This window comes from Ambystoma mexicanum, chromosome 1p (genome assembly GCF_040938575.1).
Source record: "Ambystoma mexicanum isolate Mex_15411 chromosome 1p, UKY_AmexF1_1, whole genome shotgun sequence".
NCBI classification, from domain to species: Eukaryota; Metazoa; Chordata; class Amphibia; order Caudata; family Ambystomatidae; genus Ambystoma; species Ambystoma mexicanum.
The window spans coordinates 968963410-968990954 of NC_090921.1; the positions used below are offsets into that span (position 1 = coordinate 968963410).

At 44.1% G+C, this 27545-nt stretch overlaps 1 protein-coding gene across 1 annotated transcript in view; it reads right to left on the reverse strand.

Annotated features, from left to right (window-relative positions):
- The window catches only part of JOSD2 (Josephin domain containing 2), a 159298-nt gene that overhangs the window by 87234 nt on the left and 44519 nt on the right, over nt 1-27545 (reverse strand). The window contains exon 2 of the mRNA XM_069653773.1: nt 9756-10004. Within this exon, the coding sequence (XP_069509874.1) occupies nt 9756-9907 (152 nt within the window). The 5' untranslated portion in view covers nt 9908-10004. The remainder of the gene's footprint in view (nt 1-9755; nt 10005-27545) is intronic.

Sequence of the window (27545 nt, forward strand, 5' to 3'; positions counted from 1 at the left end):
CACACTGGTCATTGCAAAGCTAGACATATTGCCAGAAGGCAGATTTGTTTCTCGTGAACAGTTCCTGGCTCACATATACAGGGGTCCCATGTATTTGCAGCAATACTATATAATTTGAAACACATATGATTAATAAATAGTCTGTGATACCATAGCACTGTGACGAATCAGAGGATGTGTTCTCAGTACAAAAGTCCCCCTGGGAGTGGTGCACCGAGGGAGGATCACATGGGGACAAAACCCCTTATCGGATTGGGGACGAAGCCCCTTATCGGATTGGGGACGATCATACCGAGAGAAGGCAGTATTCGCCAGCGTCAATACACCGACACTCTTCCCCAATGCTAAATTCTCCTTCCCCTTCTTTTGATAGGGCCAATAGGTGCTACTGTCAACCTAATACACTAGACATGATCAAAACATCAGAAAATGCAAAGTATGCTGCATATGGCACCATTTTAAGTATTGGGAAACGTAATATACTTGACAAGAACAAAACAGAATTCAAAGTACACTGCATATGACTATTTCAAGTATTGGAAGACATAATATGCTTCACAAAACTAAAACATCAGAGAAAACTTAGTATGCGGCATATGGCTCCATTTGAAGTACTGAGAAGATGACCAGAAGTCCAAGGATCACTCTGGATAAGCGGAGTGAACACTCTAGTTTCTCACAGTATGTGATTAGCCCACAGCAATTGCAATATCCAGCACAGGAATTTAAATGGAGCTCAGCGGAGACAGAGCTCTCCAAGGAGGAATCCCTGAGTGGAGGAGGAGAACCCAAACGTAGTCCAGGAAGGATGGACTGTTCAGGCTGCTGCAGAGTAAAACTTCTGGGCAACCACAGCACTGGCAAAGCGTCCGAGAGGGAGGACGCACCGCCATGGAGAAGCAGACGTCTGCGGAGCGTCTGAAGACTGACAGAGCCCAAACACTACCAGAACCTCAAGAGACATCGCAGCTGCTCGGGAAACGCTGGTACCTGCAAGGAAGAAGCAAGCAGGTAGGCAGGTTACCCGAGATGTGCTGAAGGTCCGGGGAAGCAAGGGGGTGAAGGCGGAAGATGGAATAAGAGGGTCTGGTACCCTGGAAATTAAGTGTGAGGCAGGGACATGCACCCGTATGAGAAAAAGACATTCAGAACATTGCAAGTCTGGGACCTGCACCCAAAGAGTCCACAAGAGGGCAATTGCTTGGGAGGAGAGTAAACCAAGCATTGCTGAATAGGAGTCTGGGACTCGTACCTAAACAGAAATAAGGCCATTTAGAATATTGAAAGTCTGGGACCGGCACCCCGAAAGAGACAGTACATGAGAGGACGATTACTTGGCAAGAGAGTAAACCAACCCGTTTTTAATATTGAGAGTCTTGGACCTGCACCAAAATGTGAAGTTCATGTAATGTACACTTCTATAGCGCTGGTAGTCCACGGGCATCAGGGCACATTAACAATACAAACAAGAAATATCTAGGGGAACTCCCTAGTCCAGCCAGGAGAGCTGAAAAGCTAGATGTTTGGGATTACTTGAAGAGATGGGTCTTCAGGAGTTTTCGAAATTGCAGATGATTCTCCTGTGTTCTCAAAGCCAAAGGAAGAGAATTCCATAGCTGAGCTGCCTGTACTACAAAAGGATCTGCCCATGGCTGATTTGAGTTTATATCTATGTACTACTAGCAGGTTTTTCCCAGCCGAGCGCAGCTGTCTCTTCGGGGTATGAGGTACCATGCTCCTCCTCAGGTAATTGGGGCTTTTCCAAAGAGGCATTTGTGCACAAGAGTTAGGGATTTGAACTTAATCCTCTCTTCGACTCTAAGCCAGTGGAGCAATCTTCTGGCCATAGTAGTATGGTCTCTTCTCGCGAGATGTTTTACTAGCCTTACAACATCATTCTGAATGACTTGACAAGTATGCAAGTCTTTGGCGAGAGCACCTATAAAGAAGGGCGTTGTCATAGTCAAGCCTAGATAACACAACAGCCCTAGCGATGGTGGACATGTTTTCACTTAGGAAGGGTCTAATGGCCCTCATAAGCCGCAAATAATAGGCTGTATTCTTTCGCAAGAGGTTGACCTGTGCTTCTGAGTTGACGGAAGAGTTCATCATCATACCCAGGGTTTTGACCTGGTTGGATACTGAAATTATGGCCTCCTTAATCTGGAATGATCTGTACTCCCCCCCTCCCCCAGTTTATCTAGAAGGCGACTGGACCCAAACAGCATCCGTTCAGTTTAAGAATCGTTGAGGCACATACAATTTGATTTTACTATATATTTGTCCAATCTTTACGCTGTCTGTGCTATGTGAGCCCTCTAGCTCTATTATAAGCAGTGTGTCATCTGCGTAATTAGTGAAAAAAACTCCAGTTTCCACCAAGATATCACACAGTGCACGCATATACAAATTAAAGAGCATGGGCGAAAGACTGGCACCCTGGGGCACACCAAATAATATTAGGATGGAGTCCGAGAAATTGTCTCTCCAATGTACTTCATGAAATGATAATTGCTTGGCAGGAGAGTAAACCAAGCAGTTCTGTAAATTGCTGACCGGTAGACCTCACACTACGTATTTCAACTCCAAGATGGCAGTTGAGGCTTGTTCTGCATAAGGCAGACCGCCCGCAGCCTTCGTAGGTGTACACTACCAAGCCCCATTAGTAAACAAATGAGAAACCCATTACTGCCCACTTGGCCAGGAGAAGTGCAGCCCAATCGGAGAAAAAAGGCTCCATAAAAGCCACAAGCTGCTTAGTTGGGTTGCAGTTCAGTGGAATAATGCATCCACTACAGGAGCCTGTGTTTGATCTCAGTCACAGGTTGCAATCCGTGCAGGACCACTTAGCCCTTCATTTTTCCAAATTTGATCAAAGGAGTACCATTAAGTTGGGTAACAAACATCTGTTATCTGTCAATAGCACCAAGATGCCCCCCCATGCCCCACCCCAGGGGGTTAATGTGTGCTCTACACATAACCTAGCTTCTAGCAACTACATAACCAGTGTACGATCCAGAGGTTGGAGCAGAGAAAAGCTGGTGGCAGATAGGAGGAGGAGATGGATGGCAGAAGGCTGGCTGGAGGAAAGGGCAATAGGGAGCAGAAAGTATCAGGAGGAAGGGTGGAGGGAACATTCATGAGGCAGACAGAGGTGAGAAGGAGGTTGGCTAAAGTGGTAAGGATGAGATTGGTAAAGGTGGTGAGAAGGAGATGGCAGAAGGTATGAGCAAGAGGTTTGCAAAAGGAGTAAGGAGCAAGCTGGTCAAAGGGGTAAGAAGGAGGTGGCAGGATTTACAAGCACAGTGGTGAAACACAGAGAAGATATTGGCAGGAGATGAGCAGACAGTGGTGAGGAGAGAGAATGAAGGCGGCAGCAAGGTAGACAATCAGGAGGAAGTTCAAGGGCACAGAAAAGGAGGTGGTAGAAAGGCAGGAGTTTTGAGACAGATTTAGGAGGCACAGAAGAGTGAGGAGGAGGGAGAAGGTGAAGTTGGAGAGGTGGCAGCAGAGTAGATCAGGAAGAGGTGGCTAGAACCAAGGTGGAAACAACAAAAGGAGAGTGGTTGAAGTTTGAGATAAGGAAGGAAATTCGAGAAGATGTTGAGATTCACAGCACAGGAGTAGGCGGTGAAACTCAAAAGGAGAGCAGGTGATAACATTTTAGGCTGGAGGTGACACAGAGGTGGGGTTAAATTTAAGAGGAGCAACATGAAGGTGGTGGACGAAGACACTTGATGAGGCGGAGATGGTAGTGAAGGTGGTAGAAAGAATAACATTAAGGGGAGGAGGGATTATCCCAGAGCAGATCCAGTCCAGAGGAATAGGAGGCTTAGAAGTGGCAAAAGCGGTCGGAAAAAGCTAACAGACCAGGTGGTGACAGCATGAAAGCAGGAGGCCTGGGTAACATCAGGAAGTAACAAAGGACTGCTGGAAGGAGAGGAAAGAACATCAATTAGCAAATGAGGGGCAGAAGAAAAGGCAATGAGCAGCCTCTTAAATAGCTAGACTATGAGGGTTCTTGTGGGCACAGCCGTCTTAGGCAGGACCAGAAAGTGGGAGGAGGAAATAGACTAGGCCAGGGTGTAACGCTCACCTGGTATCCACGGGGACGTCACTCAGCCTGTTCTGACCTCTTACGACCTTGAACCCTTCCCTGGAGGCTATTGGACTGGAGACTGGGCCTTGTTTTCTTGGATAGTGTGCTCTCCGTCCTGCTTTCAGTGCAGGGGCGCGTTGATTGATGCGGGCTCGTTGCTGCCTAGTTACTTCACTGGCAAGAGTCCGACAGGTAAGTATAATGAGTCTTTTGAACAGTTCTCCAACTTCGTTCCTTTCCTTCCTTAGATGATGGCTGGCGTCCGGGGATGGCGGCGTGCTGCTGAGATGAGTAGCGCTGAAGGAGAGTGAGAGCGCGATGCACCCCTTTCGTATTTGCATTGAACTGAGTTATTTTTCTGTGTCTTTTAGGTGCCGCAACGTTTTCAGCGTGGATGCCGGTTATGAAGAGCAAATGCGGTGGGTAAGCGTGGTATACGGCGCCTTTAGATGTGTCTACGCTCACCTGTAGTGTCTTTTCCCTCTTGCACATGGATGAGAAGTTCCGGAGACAGAGTTCCCCCAGAGCGGCTGGGATTCAGGTAAGCGTTTGAAGCTTGTACAGTATTTAAAAATAAGTGAAGATTTGCAGAATGCATACTAATGCCTTTTTTCTGTTCTTTTCCCTTTTCCTTAGGAAGCGGCGTGCCGGGATGCGAATGACACCCCCGAAGATGCCCGCAGAACAGAAGGAGCGATGAATGATGGGCAGAAGCGCCGCAAGGTAAGGCTGTTCCTAACGGTATTCTTGTTCTTGCAGGAGCTGAGCGCAGAAAAAGATGCAGGCCTACTGGAGACCGATACGAACACGGTGAGTGTCACGCTGCAGGTGCAGAAAACGCAAAGCATGTTTCTCAGCCTGGGTGTGGCTTAAATAGTCTCTGGGTATCCCAGGTGTCTCTGGGCTGAACCACACCCAAAAGACTAGACCGCACATGCAGTTCTGGGAACCGAAATATGTGGAGGCATCCATCTTGTCCCCATCAATGCACTACAAGTCCAATCCCCAATGTTATCCTATGGGAGTGAGTCTGGTTCCACAAGCGCCAAGTCTGACCCCAAGTCGGTCTTTGGAGGGATGGAGAGGCCCTGGAGGGCCATGTAGGTGATCGTGGCCTGGCTCCAGCCTGACATCTTGGAGGGCTGGGGACATGAGGGGCAGGAATCATGACACAGGGAGAGTACTGTGAGATCAGAGAGGCAAGCAGGGAGGAACCAGAGAAAGCACTGGTAAGGGAGAAATTGCAGGGATCCTTCTGCAGCTCTCCCTGCTGACTTCTCCCACTGACCCATCGGCTTGCAAGACTTAACACTCGAGTGAGTCTTGTGGTACAAGACTCCAGAAATCCAGCATCCAGAGTAACTGAAGAAGGGTTCAGGGCCCACTAAAGTCCACAATTACCAAGAAAGGGGTGAAGAATCCCCATTTTGGAACTGTAAAGACTGAAACTGCATTTAGGGGCAGCAAACAAGTCTAATGAAAACCATGGAAGACACTATGGGGGGGTGGAGGGAAGGTCTCCCATGGGTGGAGTGAGGTATCAAACCTAAGGCGAAGAACCATCCCATCTACATTTTCTTTTTTAATGTGTTACCAGAAGGGCCAACATACATGTAAACAGTGTCCAAAATAAAGACACTGAAAAATAACATAATGGGCCTCATTACGAGTTTGGAGGTAGCCATGGAGCTATTAGCTCCATCACTGCCCACTGACCGGGCTCCATTACCGGGTTCCTGCAATGATGAATAACCGGGTCATTCCGACATAGGAGGAACCGGTAATTCATCCTTGCAGGAATCATTCCCCATTCCCATTTGAGCCTTCATAGGGCACAATGGGAATGGGCTCAATGGGGATGGGGTTAACAACGGGCACATTCCAAGTGTCCCGTTGTTACCTCCCTCTTCCCCTCGCGGGACCCGGAAAAGACATCTGTCTTGAGGCCGTAATGAGGCCCAATGTCTTGTTGTGCAAGCAAACCCTGTGACGAGACATTCGCTAAAGGTTTTGCTAAACCTCTGCTTAAAATGGTGTTACAGACTCCGGAGATATTTGGTTGAATAGGTGGACAAAGGATCCGGAAGCCTACCAAAACAAGTGGATCATAGACCCGAGACCCGCTGATAGTTAAGGGAAGATCACCTGGTCACCCTACCTTCATCCCATTCATCAGGCAAGGGACAGTCCTAGGCAGTAGATAAACACTGACACTTTTAAGAGCAACCCATTCAGCCCCACACCCTTGTACAGCAACATGTACACTTTCATCAAGGCATGCAGGGCAAGAGAACGTTTTTCATACCCACATTATCATGTTAGCATTGCTGATAGACTTGTTATCTTTGCTGCTAGTCCCTGGCGAGACTCTAGTGTAGATGCTGGATGGCAGCATGCATGTGTAGGCAGACACGAATAGCAAATCCAATATGGTTGATCTGCTTTTTCAAGTCATAGTCGCTACACTGCATGCAAAACCCTCAGACATGCATGGTTCAGGTAACAGTTACGCTGACACAATCCTCAACCCAATCAATCATCACACAGCAATACAAACACTGAAATAAGGTCTGGCAAGGATCCCATGGAAGACCAGCCTAAACTAGAGTAGTGTGTGTTTGGCAACACAGGTGGCAGCAGTGATTTGGGGGCCGGGGGGGAATTAGAGGTGCAGAGAGGCTATTGTGAAGGGAGCCTGGACTGCAGGAGGCTGGGACAAGAGGGCAAAAAGAAGCATCAGGAGAATGGCACAGAGTGTCACAAGGAGGCGGCGCGATTACAGATGAGTGACGTGCCAACCACAAAATGGCCCCAACTAAAGAAAATGGAGTAAAAATACTGTGAAAAAAATAAAGAGACAATGGACACATAGAAGCCTATCCCCCGCTTCCATCCACACATCTCCAATGATTTAGTCAGATCATTAGTTCCAGCAGAGCAGTGGTACAGGAAGAAGCTCCATCTAATAGTTCTGCATGATCTGAAGAGGAATGATAAGGTAGTATTTACATTTTAAACTTTACAAGTCCGCAGAAGTATGGATTACAAGAAGTGGTTGGTTTTAGTGTTGAATATATGTTTATTTGCCTTTAAAATACATCTATTTCAAAACCCCCTAACCGGAGCCTTGGCAGAAGGTTGAGAAACAGGAAGGGGTGGTCGCTAAGCATAGCAGGAAGGATTAAGAGGGTACATCTTGCCCAAGGCAGAGGATAGGGGTGATTCTGAGATCTGAAGGAGGAGCGCCCATAGAGGGAGGACGACCGCCAAGCATGTGGCAAGGCATCGAGCAGCAGGCAAGAACAGAGCAGCTTTTAAGAGGCGAGCCATCCGGATTTCAAGACAGGGAGGCAACATGGCCCGCTCTTCAGCAAGTGTAGAAACTGGGTACGGCAAACCCAGTTGGCTCTACCTCAATGAGGTAAAAAAGCTACGGTATACCTAGAACTACTACCGGGGACGTGTATTAAAAGGATTGTTTATAAAGGATTGTCCTTTAAAATCAGAGGCAGGCACAAAGCTGGTCAGATTTGTGTCTGAAAAGACTAAGAAGAGACACGTTCAAAGGCTTTTGCTAGAGTTCAGTCCATTACAGCTGATGCTTTGTCCCAAAACCCCATGTGAAAGTCTTTCTGCAGTTTAAAGTATATGGAGTTATGGTCCTTTGTCAGGTTCCAGGAAGTTTCGAGTTCAGATCCTAAAGTGTGCCAGATCCTCAGGGACCCCCCAGTGTTTGTAAACCAACGTTTATGTGACATGGCATATTTGATGAGAGCAGACATTTCCAAATTAATATTGTCACAGCACATTTTGATTTAGCCCATGTTTGACACTTTTCCATGTTTCAAATGTAGTTTTGGACACATAAATTCCTAGTACTGAAGAACGGATTCCTTTGAAACACTTCACAAGTGACTTTGCGGTTTATAGTTTGAAGTGTGCATGGGGTAAAATCAATATAAGTGGGTAATTGAACATTGCTCAGCTATTAGGAACAAGAACACCAAAAATCAAATGTGGCACATTGCTTCATTGAATTTAGGAATACAGTAAGCCAGGTTTGCTTTAAAGGTTTGGCACAGGTTTCATTAAACCCACGATGCAGAAATGGCGTTTACAGATACAGGTCCCCATGAGCCCCACTGAATTCATCGTTGACAGTCTTGTTTTCCATATTGTCTGAAAGAGAACATTGAAATAATTGTCTTTTCAAATCATGGGTTTCTGCTAGTGCTTGCAATAAACTGCTCAATTCGGTTTTGGGACACTACAATTTCCCCTTGTATACACTTAGTCATGTCAATATTTGTTTTAGCCAATGGTTTGTTTTGATGGTGTAATTGTTCTTAAAGATGTTCTTTTTTCCAAATATTGTTTAGAATATTTCCTGTCATATATTGGTTACAATGAAGTCATTGTATGTTAAATGTTTCTTTGTTTTTTAGATTTGATATGTAGTGGTCACATTTATTATGATTTTATAGGTTGATTTGTTAACAATGATAGCCTGCAATTGTTTTTCCATGTACTCTTAATACTTTCTTCACAGGTTTTATAGTCTTCATGATCTGTTAACACATTTGGTAGTCGGTTTTTACGTTTTATTGTTAAAATCATTTGCATCATAGATTTCCAGTTAACACGCTTCTCTACATTTTAGTTAGGTTCTTCTTAAAGTCATGGTCAACGTCTTGCTTTTGCAGTAGATTTGCGGCATGGTGGAGCCATTTGCGTACGTTCTGTTGAGCAGTGGCATTGGGCTATCGAAGGACATCATTCCTCTAATAGATGGCGTATTGGAATTCAAGAGGATGTCCACAAAATGCCTAGAACATGTCTTTTTGGTAATTCTTTGAATGTCTTTAGTAAATTATATGTCGGCTGTAAAACCAGTACCATTGTGTTCAAATGTAGTTCTTTAGTAACGTTTTTGGGCAGCAAAACCTTTCCTTTTTATTTTCCCTTTTCTCCCTCTTCTAGACCGTGGTGGTGAAAGTATCGGGAGCAATACTTTTATTCCCAAATTAATGATTTGGATTCTCTGCTTTCCTCAAAGGCGGCATACTTTGCACCTCCCTTACGTTGGAGCGCAGGCAAACATACACTATGATGCCTACAAGAGCTACCTTGAGAACCAAACTGGGTCGCAACTGGTCATCAACAGGAGAGGGAGAACCAGAGACATTGTTCAGAGATTGCCAGTCAAAGGGTTGCATCGAAGCCTTGTGAATCTTAAAAGGCTTGAACAGGATCTCCTTAAGTTCCAGAAACTAGTCAAGTTTTCTTTTCTCCTCCGCCTTCACTCTGCCACTCCCCTGCTAACACCTTTCTGCCTCATTGACTGGCTGCCTGGCTTCCTCTGAGCACGACTGGCTAATTCCAGAGGTATGTGTATGATTAGATTGGAAGATCCAACCCCTCTATGAGATCATTCTTTTGTATTTGTCCTAGATTATACATTGACGAAGACCATTTTGCTTTTACAATCTGCAGTGTACCAATATCAATATAAAAAATGAAGTGCAAACAGTTTAAATTCTACAGCCTTTGATACCCTCTGGTCAAGCTTTATAAAATTGGAAACCATTTTTTTTTCACTTTACAAACCGTCAGTCTAATAACTATGTTAAATATCTTACAGAAGCACCACCCATACCTCTTGCAGATTTCCTCTGCAGCTTCCTGACTGAAGTGTTTGTACTGGAGGACATTGTTGAGTGCATGGACGGCACAAAGCTCAAGACGCTGTCGTTCGTGGAAGATAGACCCTGCCATTGCTTCGTCAACCACAGATCGGTCCTGGGACATGCCCAAGTCCACAGACACGTTTCTCCTGCCGCAGTTCAGACCCTAAATGGACTCTCCTTGATGTTTTAAACCAAGCACTCAATTTCTGTAAGGGAGACTGTCATTTAATAGGAAAGAGAAAGAAAAGTCAGAACAATGATCTTTGCATAAACATTCCTACATACCACTAGGTCTTTCATCAATTCAAGCATTCTGTAAGGATATACTAGTGGCGTCAGTCAATGTGCACATCCAGTACAAAAGTGATCCATGAATTGTGTTCGTAAATCTTCTGACAATAATGCACTAAAGAAAATGACAATTAAGAGCAAGCCACAATTTCATATGATACATTCCGTCAGACAGTGGTATCAAATCATGTAGAGTTCATTCCAAACAATCACTGTAGCATGTGATTCATAAACATAGGGGGAAGGATTGTATGAATCTAAGAAGACATTCTTTCACTTTCAGAAAGTTTATAGGACATATTACCCAAACAGAATAGAATGGTCATGCATTGCCCACTCAGTTAGGTCATTTTGGTAAAACGCTCAAAACCAGTGGTTTAAAATTCACTATTAAAAGAATCAGCCAATTAGAAGTTCGATCTGGCTGTATGTGAAGTTCCAACCAGCCATTGTGAGGTATGCCAATCCGGAGTAAAAGCTACAGAGGATTAACTGGTGAGATGAATCTGGCAATGTCATCACTATTTCCATGGGGAGGAACCTCCTCTAATGTGGCCAGATGAGGCAGACGCGCTCTGATCCGAACCCTGGGGGCGGCTGTATAGGGAAGGATCACATAAGAGGAGACATCTGCTATGGGGAGATGGGGACTCCATCGGATGAGACAAGGTATTCCCCCCTCTTTTCCTTGAGGGCGGCCCTGGAATACCGAGTCCTTAATGGTTTGTTGTCATCTAACAACTCCATCTTATGTAAAAGTCAGAAAACCTTTCCTTTAAATCACTTTAGTCAAGCCCCCCTTTTTTGACTCAAACACTCACAACTCGTACATAACATCTTCTGGTTTTGAGGTGTCTTTATGTGAAACTTTGGAACAACCACATCCAAGAAATCCAGTAACATATGGCATTAAAATCCCATAAACCCTCAGGTACTGCTGAGACGAGGATGAAGGAGTTTATGCAGAACAAGAGAAGCATGAAGTCTAATCTACAGACTAGATGTTTTGCTGGACTTGAAGTGGAACATTTAAAAGTTCCAGAGCCAGTGCAGAAGAGAGGTTTGCAGGACAAGACGAGGAACCCCGTTCTGGGTGCGGATCAGTGTGGCGAGATGGAAAGTGGAGCACAGAGGAAAGAAAGCCAGAGAGAGGCTGGTAGCCAAGCAGAAACTCCAGGCAATACGACGTCCAAGCAAACAGCGCTTTCCGGTCCAGGGAAGCAGGTGGATGCTCACGCAGCCGCGTTAGACGCTGACAGAGGATCTGCACATTCTCGACGGGTAAGGGACAGCACACTGTGGAAGTGTGAGCAAGTTTGTAGATGCAAAGAAAACTGGTGAGTCTGCCTAGAGCCGAGGGGGACCCCTGGTTGATCAAACATCTACTGGCTTGCGGTTGGAACTGTATGAAGTTGCAAATAACAAAAGGCGTGAACCTGGTTTAAATACAATCAAGGAAATGCACAAGTTCAAACTCCAATGAGAGGAACATTTGAAAGCAAACAAAACAAAGTGCTGCAACAAGCCCAAAGCAAGCATGAGATGTCAATATGGGGGAAGGTTCAAACAAGTGTTACCATAGGCAAATATGCTGAGCACCTGTGGTACAGAAAAAAGAACAGTGAACTAAATAAGAAGCCCTGGCAGACTAATGCAACAGGCAGTTGGAAAGAAAAGTCAGTGAGAGGTAAAAGAGGGGGTGGAGGGCGAGAGTAAAACCCTCACCTAGTGACCTTTGAAAAAGTCCTGGCAGGCAAGAATACCAGGCACCTGAAGTTGTGTAAAGAGTTTGACAATGCGGGAAGATACCTGGCAGGGGAGCACAGCAAGGGATCTGAAGCCCCATAGAAGGATTCCTGGCAGGGGAGTATACCAGTTAATCCGCAATAGTAGCAAGAACTAAAGAAAGACTGTTCTGGATGATTGTTTGAAGCTAAAGAAAGACGGTTCTGGAATCTAGTATTTAAACAAGGACTTTGTGAATCCAGTAGCAAAAAAAGGGTATGATAATGAGACACTTTTGACAGAGGAATCGTTGGATAAAGAATCTTTTTGCCATTCCACCTAGACAATCCAGGGGAAGGGATCCACCCTCCGGACCCAAGTTTTTTCCCTTGGAACGCCCTTTGCGTTGGAGCTATCTTTATATTTTTGTTTGTGAACATTTTTTGCTAATATCAAGTCAAAGACATTTCCATGCACCCTTCTTGTTTTGTTTCGAGTGTGAGCGTCAGTTTAGAATGTTCTGGACACAAGGATGACTTGTAAGTTACCGACTACTTGACACAGACAGATTCTTAGTTTTAGTCTTTCAGTCTTTAGAATAGGGCTAGAGAGCAGTGTTTTTGCAGCCCATTTCGGTTTAATACTATGTCTGACTTGGAGAATAACATAACTTTGTGTCCGCCTCTTTTTTTTTACTCCTGACACACTGGAAAAAACTATTTTGGAGTCTCCCTTACAACTTTTGCCTGCCTTGACTGATCATAAATAAAATGTGAACAAGCCAAACACACACATTTTTGTAAGGTTTGGCAGGCATTGGGGCACAATCAAAACTACATAAAAGTAAGAATGGAAGACTATCTGAGCTTCGTGCAACACTCTTGCATAAACCACTAACCGCTTTTAACTTCCAAAGATCAGCAGACTTGAACTAGGATACTACACGTCCCCCAACCTTTCAACAACAACCAAAGCAAAAAGCTCTACCTATCCAAACTAAGATAACCAACACACATACAGAACCTGCCCACACTGGAAACGTACGGTTATCCAAAGTTGGAAAAACACAACTGTAGTACAAACACCCCTCACCTGACCTTTCTTTAACCTTGTTACTGGTACCTTCACTACAGACTGCCAGGAAACCAGATTTATCACATCATACAAATTAATAAGCATTTTCCAAATCATACCAACTAGATTGGATCACAACAGTAAGACACAGTGGAGAATAGTCTATCCCACAAACCATATGCACCCTCATTGCATGGTTGGTTTATGCTCTTAATGCATTCTTTACTACGGCCTGTATTTTAACTGGCAAGAACGTAGGCTTGTCCCTGGTTACATCAATACTAAGCTTGACCGTAACCCAATCAACTACTTTAAACATCCTATTCTCCTTGAATGTTTAGACAAGTTTGTGGTAAAAACAATACTTCATGTTATTTGTTAACTTTAGCTTAATTTCCTTTATGTTACTAAACATCATCCAGCCCGCACTGGCCTATGTTGGCGATATACTGCTAAAAGAAAATGAGTATGGATTCACTGCATTTCCATCAGCATTGATGCAAACAATAACCTGTGTCTACATGCATCTGAATTGAACATGAACCCCGCTTGTCACTTACAATTATTATGTATTATAAATCTTGTGAACGGAGTATGTAAATGAGGAGAAGTATAAGGATTATTCAACTGTTCACGTGAATACAAAGAAAACCTGGTAATCAATACCCATTTCATAAACTTTGCAAAGCCATACTCAAAACCTACATGTTTTAACATTAAGGAGGTGAAGAACAAAGTAGGCACATATTAATACCCAAATGATCATACATTCATATAGCAGTCATGTTAGATTCTTCTCTCCCTTTTCTTCAGGGTTTCCAACATGGTTGCACATTGCTAATAGGTTTCCAATCTGAAATAAGACGACTCCTTCTTTTTCAAATTTCTCATTAATCTTCAATCCAAAATGAGCCACCTCCTTAGGTTATGGATTGTGGTGATACCCTATTTGGGATCCTAATTGCTGCAGTATCTCATTTTCTGGTGTGCATCTCCCATGTTTCTCAGCATTCACATATTAATCATGGTAGGAATCATGTAAATCCACGTTGACTAAATGAATGTCTTTATAGTTGGACCTGGCTTCCCACGTTCTCGTGTTTGAAATTGCCAGTGATAGATGGTCATAGATGCCTCGTTCCGCACAAAGAAAGGAGGTTTTGGATATTTGGGTTGTAGTACTACAGCTCCACAAAATAAAACTCGAGAACTTTCCTCCAAATCAACTTGTCCTCTTGTCTTGGGAGGATAGCTCAGGGGCAATGTGCTCGCCTTGGAAGCAAGACGACACAGAGCAACACAGGTTCGATCCCCGGGTCCGCGCTTACAAACCTCTCGGTATTAAGCGCGTTATAAATAACTTATCATATCATACAGTCTGCTAGGACATGGTCCATGCAATCCACTAATTCTTGGTTCTCTGGATGATGTACTGATGGTGAAGAACCAACAGAGCCCCTTTCATCTAGAGTATTTCTTGATGGCTATGGAAACACACTACTGTCCATTTTGCTAATAATTACTTCTGTAGAACCGTTTTCAAAGGCTACAGCTTAAAGGAAATGATCACTCACCTGACCAAGCACCTTGACCTCAGGCCATTTAAAATAGTGATCCTGATCCAGTATGTTTTCAGAAGCATGAATGCATATGCCCAACCTTTGCCAAGGCCCCAATTGAATGAATTGAAGGCAATACAGTATTATTGAACTTTTGATCCGTGTCAAAGCTGGGACCGGGCAAACAACCCTGGACTAACCTTTCTAAGGCTATGTCCATGCCTGGTCACCAGAAATGTTCTCCAAGCTTTCCCTTATAGTGGGACCTAGCAGGATGTTCTTTACGAGTGAATTTAATGAGGCAATCTCAAGATGGGTGGAGGTTAATTTTACGACTTTTTAGTACGAAATTGCCAGCTGCTCACAATTCACTGCCGATTGCCCAGAGCCCCATGCAAGCGTCATTAATGCTATGTTTCTCCAGTCATCAATGTACCATTCACCTATTGACTTCAATGATGGTGTTGTTCTCTATCCACTCGTCTTTCTTCACTAGATCTGCATGCATTACTTTATGAGGCAGGTTTGCATACTTCAACAGATCAATGCCTTATCTCTGGAAATATTGCCCTCTTTTTCAAGCGCTCCCCCAACATTATGCCTTATAGGCAGGGCACCAAATACGACTTAAAAAGATGACAGTATTTTTTATTTTTTTATAGTGGTTAATTGGTTCATTAAAACTTTATACACTTTTCATATCATCAAAATAAATACATTACAATCATGACATTACAAGTTCCATATATATATATATATATATATATATATATATATATATATATATATATATATATCATATATTACAAAAGAAGCTAAACATTTCTTAAAACATATTTCTTAAAATCATCCTACTATTATTAAAACCTTTTGTTCCTACTCAAATAAGGCACTAAACAATATCCAGCCTTTTACCAATTTATTTTTCAATGAACCATCAAAAAGGGGGGTCCTATCTAATCGGATTAATGCATAGCTAGGGTATAATTCATCCTTTTCTAGTTTCTAACATCAAAACAATTATTCTATTGCAAATATGATATGCAGCTCCTACATACACCAATGTGTCCGCTGTGTAGATGGCGGACCGGAATTGGTATGTGGGAATCATTCTATGATCGCTAACCACGTCCCCATGAACCAGATTGTAATATTCCTGTAAACAATTACAGTCTGTTAATAAAGGTCTGCTCGTTTCCACCTTTTCCCTAGAAAACAACACATTCTTTCTTTATACGGAACAGAGGTCCATGCCCCAACATACTCACAACACAGTAATATATTTAATCGGAGCAATAATATAAACATCGAAGGAATTCCTGATTACAAATTTGTTAAGTATCTTCTTGGTTTCGCGATCTCGAATCCTGTCATAATATATTGAGCATACCGTTTCTTAGAGCACAGTATCGCTAGGTTATTGGCTATGTCCCACTCCATTGCCTTTTTTTGTTGTTGTAGTTTCTGTAGGTCTATGGCCTCCATTTCATTACCAGGTCTAGACAGGTCAATATCATTAGCGAAGGACACCACCGTCAGTCTTAGATTTTTCATAAGCTAATTTCTGCTGGTGTTATTCTCCATATTTATGGCAATGGCACTCAGAAGGCTATCCTGGTTGCTCTGCAGTAACTTTATCTTTATGTACAGTTTACTGTACCGTATTTTCGATAATATGGTTAGGGATACCAGACCTAATTCACTTCTTACGGCTTCAAGTGGCACAGCATTTGGGAGTCTTAGCAGCGATCTCCATAGTTTACCCTCCATTCTGCCAAATCATGTAATGTATTTGGCCTCTAATGATTCCACTGCATACAGTATCCCGGGAACAATACTGCTTTTGTAAACTTCAAGAAAATACTCTATAGAATATCCCGTCTTTCTAGCCATGTATCGTCTAATGACCTTCCATTTTCTTGTCATCTTATCCTTAAGTGTGTTTTCATAGAAAGTTATGTTAGGTCTGTTCATTATCGGGAGTCCTAAGATATGGATACATTTCTACTACCTCTAATACCTCATTATTTATTTTCCAATTGAATCTACACTTTTGGTTCATATGCACAAGTGACCCAACTATCATTACCTTTGTTTGTTTTTTTTGCGTTGATGCACAAGTTATTATTCTTCGCAAATAGCTGCAGCGCATTTAGCATTCTCTGCAGCCCAGCAGGTGTTTTGTCCATGAGAACGGTGCCATCAGCATATGTCATCAAGCTTATTTTTACTTTACCAATTTTAGCGGGATATTCCTGAACTGAATCATTCCTTCTGAGACTTTTTGGGCTGATGCTCACCTCCTGTGCCCTGGCTGGGCCTTTGTTTGCATTTCTTCATGCTCCAGAGAGCAGATCCTACTCTGCAGCGTAAGCACTGAATTTTGACAAGTGCATTTTGTGTGAATTTCAAAGAAAGAAAAGAGCCTAAACGTATTTGTTGAATCCTCTGAGGGTCCTGGACTGCAGGAAATTGCTTTTCTTCCATTCTACTGCACCGAGCTGTTGGTTTAAGCCACTGAGGCTGCTGCTGGCCCTTGGTTTCACTGCTTTCAGGCCCCTCCAAGATGGCTTCTGTTTTCGTGGATCTAATGTTTGCCTGACTCCCATCCCTATTGGTTGCCTGGGCCTTCATTGCCCAATCGGAGCAACCGGGAGGCGGGAGCAAAATCCATCTTCAAACGCCCACTTCTAATGCCCCTGTCTGCTCCCTGTACGCTTCCGGAAAGCTAATTGGGTTCCTCCCTGCTTCTTAACCACAATGATGCTGCGACTTCACTCCTCTAAGAAATCCGGACTGCCTTGACATCGTCACCTCCAGAACTATGGGTTAGTTCCCTCCTTCTGTACTCCACCTTTGACTATCACTGTTCTTTCTGCATGTTTCTCCCATGTTGTCATCCTGATGCGCAGTGCTTCTTAAATCCCTTTGCGAACATCTAAATCCCTGATTGGAAAGTCACATCTTGCTGTTTTTGCCTTTTGCTAGAAAGTCACATCTTGCTGTTTTCGCCTTTTGCTAGAAAGTCGCATCTTGCTGTTTCCGCCTTTTGCTAGAAAGTCAAAGTTTGCTTTTTTGCTCTTTGCGTGAAAGTCAAATCTTGCTGCCCATTGCTAAATTCCCTGTATTTTGCTTGAATACTGTTACTTCTCTGTAACTTGCCAGCCCAGTGATCTCACCACTCTCTTTTGTCCCACACCTACCTACCTTAGCCCCCCAAGCTTCTCCACCCTCTCCTCGCTTCCACCCACATAGCGCTTTCTGTTTCTCCCATCTTTTCCAACTGCTTCTCCATCGACTATCCTTACCTTCTCACCAAGTCTGGTAGGAAGAAGTTAAAAAAGGATATCTTGGCCTCTAACTCTGGTCTTCCTATCGCTGACACCTACTCCAATACTTCCTCCAGACAGACCCTCACCGACATCCCCTTTGTCTTTCCTTCGCCAGATCTATGGACTCTTCATATGATCTCTGTCCTATCGCCTTCTCTCCCATTAATGGTGGCATTCGCTGGGAAGTTCTCATGGCTTCCTTCGACTCTTCTAAAGTCATCATTAATGTCTACCTTAATGGCACTGTCATGGTCCAGGCCCTCAGGCCAATCTCCTCCTCTTTGATAGGGACTTCCCTCACCTCTTCAATTTCCTCTCATCTCATGCTGTCCCCCCCCCCCCTTGGCTACCTTGCCCTCTCTCTCTCCTCTTACTAGGACTCCTTCTCCACCACAGGGCATACCTCTGATCTGTTCCCCTCTCCCTGGAAGGTCTTTAAGGCTGGCAACCTTCTTCATATTGCCACTCTCAACTCTCGTTCTGCTGTCAAACACTCCTCTGACATCTGCCACCTCCTTGAAGAACTAGACCTTGATGTCCTTGGTCTTAATGAGACAGGGTTAACGGTCAACTCTGTCACAAGCTTTGGCACTATCTTCCCTGATGGCTACAAGATTTTTTTCTCTCCCCCCCACCTCCCTCCTGGCCTCTACCACCCAACTCCTCCTCCTCATTGACCTCAATATCCATTTAGACTCTCCTTGTTCCTCCACTGTACTCTTCCCTAACCTCTGCGACTCCCTGTCCATCCTCCCCTCTAGCGGCCCGACTCACTCTGCAGGGCACACACTCGATGTCTTTAACTCCTCCGACCTGCCCCTCTCCATCCCTCCGACCGCTCCCCTCTCCTGGAACAATCATCCTCTCCTCTCCTACCCTCTCTCCCTCTCCCCCCCCCCAAGCCAAGCCAAGCCTACCCTAACACTGCCACCTACCTTCTTGGACATCTGGCCCATGAAGTGTGGTCAGTTACGGCTTTTCCGACAGCCTCTCACCACATCCCCCGACCCCAACCTCTGGCTGCAACACATCCCGAAAAATCCCTGTCTCTGCTCCATTCTTCAATTTCTGATACTCTTGATGCTCTTGCCCCTGTCATGAGGATCCATTTGAAGTCCAAAGCCAGGTGTAATTCCTGGTATGACTCTGACCTAGCTACACTTAAACATAAGTGTAGGGTGGCTGAGAGGAAATGGAGAGCTTCTTGTTCATCCTCTGCAAAACTGGCCTTTTGCCAGGCAATACTGACTCTGTCCTCACCAAGAAGAGAGTCCACATTCAAACACATGCCTCTGCAGCATCTAACAACTCTTGTTAAAATCTCTTTAACTCTTTAAAATCTGGAAGGAGCTGGGCAACCCTGCTGCAGTCTCGACCCCTCTGGTTGCCTCCCAGGCTCTTTGCAATGCCTTTTCCTCTCACTTTATCTCAAAAACCCAGGACATCCTCTCCACCCTCTCCTCCCTTGCCCACCCTCTCCCCTCTGTCTGTGCCTGCTGACCCTCCCTCAGCTGACCCAACCTTCCTTCTCGTCCTTTCCTCTTTTCTCTCCTGATGAGGTCGCTAGACAAGTCCGATCTATTTGTATTTTTTTTGTATTTTGTTTATTTGTAACGTGCACCATCAGGCCGGGGGCATCAGGGCGCTAATTGTGAAGGAGTTACATACAGAGTTATATATATACATACATTATGTACATGTTACTTATGCAGGGGTTACATATAATATACATACAATATATACATGAATACAATATAAAATGTTATATACAGAAGCAGGCATTATGAACATGGATACATGAGAAGATGCTGATTTATCTAGGTACAAGAGTAGCCTGAAGTGGTACACTGGATGCAAAAAATAGAACGTGAGGATCTGGCAGAGGTATGCGGGAGCAAAAGTGTCCCAGTTCTGGTCGTTTTAGACTTGGAGTTGAAAGAGTCTTCAGATCTGATAGTGATTTGGAGGCTGTTCCAGAGCTTGGTGGCAAGGACAGGGAAACTCGTGCCCCCGGCTTTTTTTGGAGTTTGCATCTTGGGATCGAAAGACAGTGGGTCTGGGCAGTTCTTTGAGGTCGAGTTGATGAGTGGCGTGAGATCCGATTACTAAGGTAAGGAGGGGGCTTTGTTAGCTAGGCATTTGTGTGTGAGGGCAAGAGTTTTCAAGGAAATTCTCTGTTTGACAGGTAACCAACGTAGGTTAGTTCGAGATTCGGTGATGTGGTGGTTGCGTGGGATGTTTAATGCTGCTCTAATGGCGTTGTTTTGGGTGATTTGAAGTTCGTTCAGGTTACCTTGACTAGTTCCTAGGTAAAAGGCACTGCAATAGTCAATTTTGGACATGAGGGTTCTGGCTAGTGTGACGCTGTTGGGAGTGGTCAAGTATGGTCTGCAGGCTGCAATGAGATTGCAGGTATATGCAGAAGCTGATCTGACTGTCAAAATAGGTTCATCCCTGCTCCTCTAAAACCATCAAGGACCACATTCACACTCTCGCCCCGGCCCTTGCTTATTTTTGCAACCACTCCTTTGGCTCAGGATCCTTCCCCTCCCCTCTGAAGCACTCACTTGTGCATCCTCTTCGCAAGAAACCCACAGATGATCCTTCTTGTCTGGCTAACTATCGCCCAATTTCCATTACTTCCTTTCTGGGCAAACTCCTGGAAAAGCTGGCCATCTCTCAGCTTAACCTTCATTCCGATTCGGATGGCTGTCTCCATGACCACCAATCTGGCTTCTTAGCTGCCAGAAGAGATCTGCTCTCCAACCTTGATTCTAACATTCCCTCTGTCCTCATCCTACTCGATCTCTCTTCTGCCTTCGACACGGTCAACCACACTATCCTGCTCAACCGTCTCCGTGATACCCTGGGTATCACTGATCAGGCTCTGGTCTGGCTGACCTCTTTCCCCTCTGATCGACCCTCCCAGGTCCAACTTGGGTCCTATCATCTATCTTCCTCTCTACCTGTGGTGTTCCCAAGGGGTCTACCCTCTCACCCTGGCTTTTCAACCAATACCTGGCAACTCTCACCCACTGCATTGCCATTTTCTGCTAAATGTTACAATGCTACGCTGACGACACTCAACTCATTTTCAGGTTTCCCCCTGCCACCTCCTCTCCCCCTCTCATCTCTGATTGCCTAACTGCCATTCACGATTGGTGTGCCGCCTATGATCTTTGTCTGAATGCCAGCAAGACGGAGATCCTCCTCATCGGCACACCTTTACCATCCTTTCCCCTCACTCTCTCGCCAGCCTCCCTTGGCCCTCCTCCTACCCCCACCTGCAAGGCTAAGAACCTCGGGTCATCTTTGACTCCACACTTTCCTTCTCCGATGTCTCTAAAAAGCCAAACTTCCTACTGCACCTCCTCAGGGGTACTCTGCCTTTCCTCTCCTTCCCCCAGAAGATCACTGTCTCCCAAAGTCTGGTTCTCTCTACGTTGGACTATTGTAACAGCCTCTTTTTAAATCTACCTGCCTCTACTCTCCGCCCTCTGCAACTAATCCAGAACAGGACTGCAAGACTTGTCCTTGGCTTCAAGCCCTGGGATCATATCTCTCCAGCTCTGAAATCTCTCCAGTGGATGCAAGGATTAAATTCAAAACCCTCTGCATTGTTCACAAGGCTTTCTGGGGCCTGGGTCCAAAATACCTTCAGCTATCTCTCCTGAAATACCTCCCCGTTCGAGCTCTTTGCTCCTCTACCTCTAACTCCCTCAGGGCCAGTCATTTTCTCAAAGAAACGAGCTGGGGGTAGATCTCTGTCTTTAGCTGGGGCATCCCTCTGGAACAGCCTCCCTGCCTCTCTAAAACTTGAGGAGAACCATCTCCGGTTCCAGAAGCACCTCAAGACCTTCCTCTTTGCTTCTGCCTTCGTTCCCCCTCTGCCCTGCTGATCTGTTTGGCACTGTGCACCTGGCCACCCTCTTTCCTCCGGGCCCAGGTACCTGCTCAGCTGCTACCCTCCCGCACTGCCTCCGGGCCACCCCTTGCACTGGAGTCTGTATCTGTACCCATATGCCCCCCCCACCCCTTTTTTTCTTCCTGCACTTATCAGACCTACCCTGTCTGCTGCCTTAAACCCAGCACATGCCACTTGCTGGCTAACTACCACTTTTTGTTGCCTTTATTATTTATTTATTATCATTATTGATCTGTTTCTCGTTTGCTCCGCACTTTCCACTTCTCTCCCCGTCCATGCACCTTTCCCCTACCCTTCTCCCATGCACTTGCATGTTCTCAATGTCACTGGGCCTAGTAAGGTTGTTGTTTTGTTCTCCCCTGTTCCCCTCCCTTGCCTTGTCATGCTCTGAAACACTTGTGTACGAGCGCGATAGAAATAAAATATCAAAGATCATCCTTCATGTCAGCCATATAGGTTGTACAACACCAGGAATGCTACACGGCCTTGTTTCAAACCCTTATACATAATGATTGCATAAGGGTGCCATTATTACCCCTGCTAACAGATTTTTACAGTCGTGTCAGAGTAAATAGCTCTAAGAACATGTAAGACTATTGGGCATATGCCCCAATTCAACATCTTTCTCCAGCCTATCCCTGTCCACACAATCAAATTATCTACAGTAGTCAATGAAGCAAACATACAGGTTAGTACCCTTTTTTTCCATCGTATCAGAGACAATGTGATTCAAAGTGATCATGTTGTCCAAGACAGTAAGTTCCTTTCACTACTCCATAAGTTAATTTTCAACAGGAGGGTGCAAAGGATTTTACAATTGGAGTCCGCCATGGCTAGCAGCCGGTAATTACATGGTGCAGTTCTCACACCCTTCTTAAAAATGGGTAACAGTGTGGCTTTCCTCCAGCTGTCTGGGATTACCCCACTGCACCAGATATTAGTGTACATCTTCAAAAGGAGATACGCCCACTTAATGGGGTTACGTTTAATGACAGCATTAACAAACCCATCAGGTCCCGGGGCTCTAGATGCATTCATTTTTATTAATAACCCTTAAGATATCTGCCTGATCAGAAAGGGCAGATAGTTGGGGTGGGGGGGGGGTATGATCAGGTATAGTTAAAAATAGGTGCGGGGGAGGCTTTGGGGTGACCCCCCCACACCAAAAAAAAAATGCGATGAACTTGCATACACGTTTAAATTGCAGGCTTTGAAATGACGGACAATGAAAGGACATAGAACCATTCCCCCCACAGCTCTATGTTCAGCCAATGTTCTTTATGCTTCTCATAACATACTTGGCTGACATACTCTACCCATTCCTCAACCGGTATCACATTAACATCCTTATTATCTGTGGGATGTTTTAACCCACTCTGCTCTGCCCTCACTGTGTGCTGGTGGCACCAGAATCACAAAAAGGCCGCGAAAACCCCATGCGCGTCAAAGTAAATTGCGCTCTACTAAGCACAAAAAGATGGCTGCCAAATCTACCATGCATGTTGTCAGTGGTGGAATGGAGACCGCACTTCTGAAACATGTCATTGGGCTGCCCAACATGTAAAAATGGAGCACAGATGAAAAGCAGTGCTTGCTGAAAGAAATCTGAAATCTTGCAGTTAAATCTTTTCTTGGTTGCTGAAAATACGAAATGCTGGTCCTAAACACCCGCAAACATCCAATCTTCTTGCGGGGTGTCACATTTTACTGAAAGTCAAGAAAGCATTGTGGAATTGCAATATCCTGGAAAGCTGAATTGTTCACAAAAACATCCACAGCCAGTTTGCCTGCCTGTGAAAGCTGTCAAAATCTGGGTGCAGGACCAGCGGCCGCCTGTGACTGTTTCAAAAGCCTGCATTTAAACTGTAAATTTGTACCATTAAGATCTAATGTCTAAAATCTAAGTCACCTATTATCAAGAGCAAACTAGGTTGTAACTATTTGAACTTTGTGGTTTAGAGTCTGGAATCAGTGTTCTATATATTTGTTTTAAAATTGCAAGTTTATTTTCAACAAAGAAAAATGTAACAAACTGACTTTTAAAGTAAGCCTGATTCAGCCAAAGTTGCAAACAACTTCCCCCACTGGGCAAGGCACCTCCCTTCTTCTCTCTGGGCTAGGAACTCACATTCATGTGCTGATTAAGAGGGAAGGGGCACTTGGGCTGCTCTGGGAAGAGCACAATAGGCTTCCTCCCAGGCATGGAGATGCTAATCAGGAAGGAAGGTCTCTGCCAGAAGGAAGTGGCTGGAGATTGCTGCTGAAGCTGCAAGAAGGAAAAGGAGGCGGGCACAGACAATTTTGTTGAATCTCAATGGACAAACAGCAGATTTCTAATAAGACTGATAATTTACTATGGACAATTGTAAAAAAAAAATATAAACCCTGGACTTCTGAACCTAAATTCTTGCTGCACATTTTAAGAGGAGCCAGAACTATGTGCTATGTTCTGGGCCGTAACTGTAGAAATTGTGGTTTTATACCAAATGTATTGATGTAAGAAGCATGAAACTTCACACGCTTATGCCCATATACAATGCGCACACGTGTACCAATTTTGGACAAACTAGATATTGTGTCCCAGACAAAAAATGCAAAATTCTGTCAAATCCAGACCCAAGATCCTACAGAGACGGGGCTTGGAAGAATATTTGCTCCACAAAGTATGTGATATAGATATGCGATTGTGATCAGTTTGTAAAATTGTAAATATGAATTATATGAAAAGTAGATTTCATGTTCAAAAACCAAGGGGAGGATTCCCTGACTCATAAAACCACATCATCATGGTGACACACTGTTTTCTCCTCCAATCAAGGGAGAGGAAAGATTCTAGCCAATAGACTACCTAGGGGGGGGGGCACCTAGGATAAATCAGCATACACACCCCTTTATCACATGCATAAATAAAGACAGCTGAGGGCTCAGAGACACACATTCACCCACCAACCGATTGCTGGTGGAGCACCCTGCCAGAGGATCTGATATCTCCCTTGCTCCAGACTCCAGAAACTTGGCATGCAGAAAGGCCCATTTCCATAGCTGAACCACTCTCAGCTAGGCCTTGAAAATTCCAGAAACCAGAATTTACCCCAGACCTCGAAGGGGAACCAAAGAACAGCCTGGCTGTGCTGTACTGCTTTCCTGCTAAGAATTATTGCCAGAATCCCCAGACCCAACCCAGTAGAGCCGTGCTGTGACCAGATCGCTGTGAACCAGAGCCATTGCAGATCCAGTCCAGTCCAGTCCTACCGTGCGGTGACCAGAGCGCCTTGCTGTCCAGTCCGGTGTGCCCAGCAGAATTCCTGTCCAGAAGTTTTGACTGACCTGAATCCCTGACGGTTCTGTTCAAAACCTAGGTAGTGAGTATCCTTAGTATAGGACTATCACTAGTTAATGTACTGTCCATAGTCATCCATATCCAAACCCATCCGCTTATATCCAGAACTGCATTATTAGCATATTTTTGAACTGCCTGAACTATCTCATCCCTATTATCTTCTGTACTAGTAGTGTTAAACCATCTTTGCGCTGATATATATTTTCTGAAGAAGGCAAGCGTTTCAGCAGGCAAAAACCATCCAGAGGCGTCCTGGGCTGGTGGCTGTGCTGTCGTGTAGTTTGTTTCTTCATAGACCATCCCTAGTGTAAAGAAATCCTGTTTGTCTTTTTAAAAGCGCATCCTTGTTTTACAATTTTCCTCTATCTGAAAAAACAACCTCCACGAAAATGTCCATAACTTCTTCAATGTTCATGCTAGAAACGGAATTTAAGTGTCTGCTTGTTGCAGAAATCCTAAGCTTCTCAGAGAACCCAAAACCGCATCTCAAATCCTTATAGTTTTCCCGCGATCACGATTACCGCGCGTGGAAAAGTTTGCTGCAAATTTTTGTTTTGGCAAAGTCTATGACGTGTAAAACAGCTTTTTATTGCACCTGACCTCCAAATTAAATTTTCTCTTTGCTTATTACTCTCAAATCATTGCTAGCGCTGCTCCCATTTGAATTCCAACAATTTCTGTGATTTAAGCCCATATTTAGTGTTTTCCCTATTCCATTCAAAGCCAACTTGACAGTTTGCCAATTAGTTCTGTTTCTCTCTTGTGTTTACTGGGGGGAAATTGGGATTGATATATTTGCTTGAATTCGGCATTCTTGTAACCTGTTCCCTCTCCTTCTATATCTCTACATTGCATATTGTGGGGGGGGATGAGGGGTGTGCAGGTGGAAATAGTAAACACAATATTTGATTTGAATATACACCCAAAAGTAGTATTTCTGTGCTTGGTCATTATAACTCCTTATGATTAAAGAGATTGTTTAGTGTGACATCACCCGATTGTTGATTATTGTATCCCCATTAAAAATAGTGTGATTATTTTGTGTATCTAAATAAATATTTTAACATTGTAAACCAGCCCAATTCCTGGTTCAATGTGACCGGGGAGGGCGGTGGGGGGTTTGCAAGACAGGGGCGTGATATACGTGGTACATTGTTCAGAATAAAAGAACTTTTAGACACAAATAAATAAGGATTTCAGTTGTGCATTACACGCTAGGCGTTGACTTAGGTGAAGTGCCGGATTGAAATCACTTACAAATCCTCCTCGGTAAGGTGTTGTCTATACAGATACCAACATTTCTTCAAGTCACTTGTCTTACATAACTAACATTTTCCTCAAATTCGCATTTCTTAGATCTATGGGCCTTCAACCAATTCTTATATTTCATGCCTAGTGTTGCCTCCATTTTACATTTCTGTTCGTAATTCACCCCTCCCTTATTCCCTACTCTTTTTTTCGCACTGTGGACATCTCCATCATACACATTAGAGTGTTTCTTCCAAGAGTGGTCACACTAGCTCTTTTATGGGTCATCATTATCATGTCAAGCATCACACTTAGTCCATTTGTTCCCAATCCAGCTATATCCTCATCATCAATTGGGAGTTTGTTGAACAATTCATTACATTTCATTAGGTTTTTGTCTGTCTGTAGTATCTTATTCCCACCAGTCGAGGTTTGAATATTCATTTTTTTCTCCCAGTATTATAGGTATTCTTAATTTTTACCTTATTTAATTCACATTTCAGCACTGTATGATCACTATGGGGTGTCAAAATATGCTCAAAATGTTTCAGCTGAGCAAACATATAGTCCACTCGGTAACTAACTTTCCCATTGGTCCACGTGGTATCGTATACATCTGTTCTCACTATGTTTAAGTAGGAGAGCCCCCAATTCGAGAACAGTTCCAACCATATTATTCCATTAGTTATTTGTGCCTGGGAGTGGTTATACTTTCCACCCCTTCCCAGGTTAGGTGGAATCATTGTATCAAATTCACCACATAATTCTTCCCATGCACTCATAATTTGCATTGAAATCTCCAACAACCAAAATCTCCGAATTAAGTGCCTCCATCATTTAACCTTCTATAGTGCCTGAAATCACTTTAAACTCCACATATGCCCCTCAGGAAGGGAGTACACATTAATAATGAGTAATTTTTGAACTTGCCTAGGTTCCTGATAACAGCACATAGTACATCTTTGTGGAGGAAAGAGTGGATACCTCTGGTATTCCAAGAAATGATAACCGGCTCATGTACCAGCTCCAATTCTCTATTTCCCTCTAAATAGTCCCCCATCAAGTATACATGTCACTGCTCTTTTTCCCCCACCTTCACCAGATCTTTCATCTGTCCATTGGCTACTTGCCTTACACTAGGGATTCTTTTTTCATTAGCTTTATTACAGATCACAATTTTATAAGCATTCCATCACAAAGAATCAGCATGTAAACTAATCAATTCAACAATTACTGGTGTTACAAACTACACAATTGCCCAATTC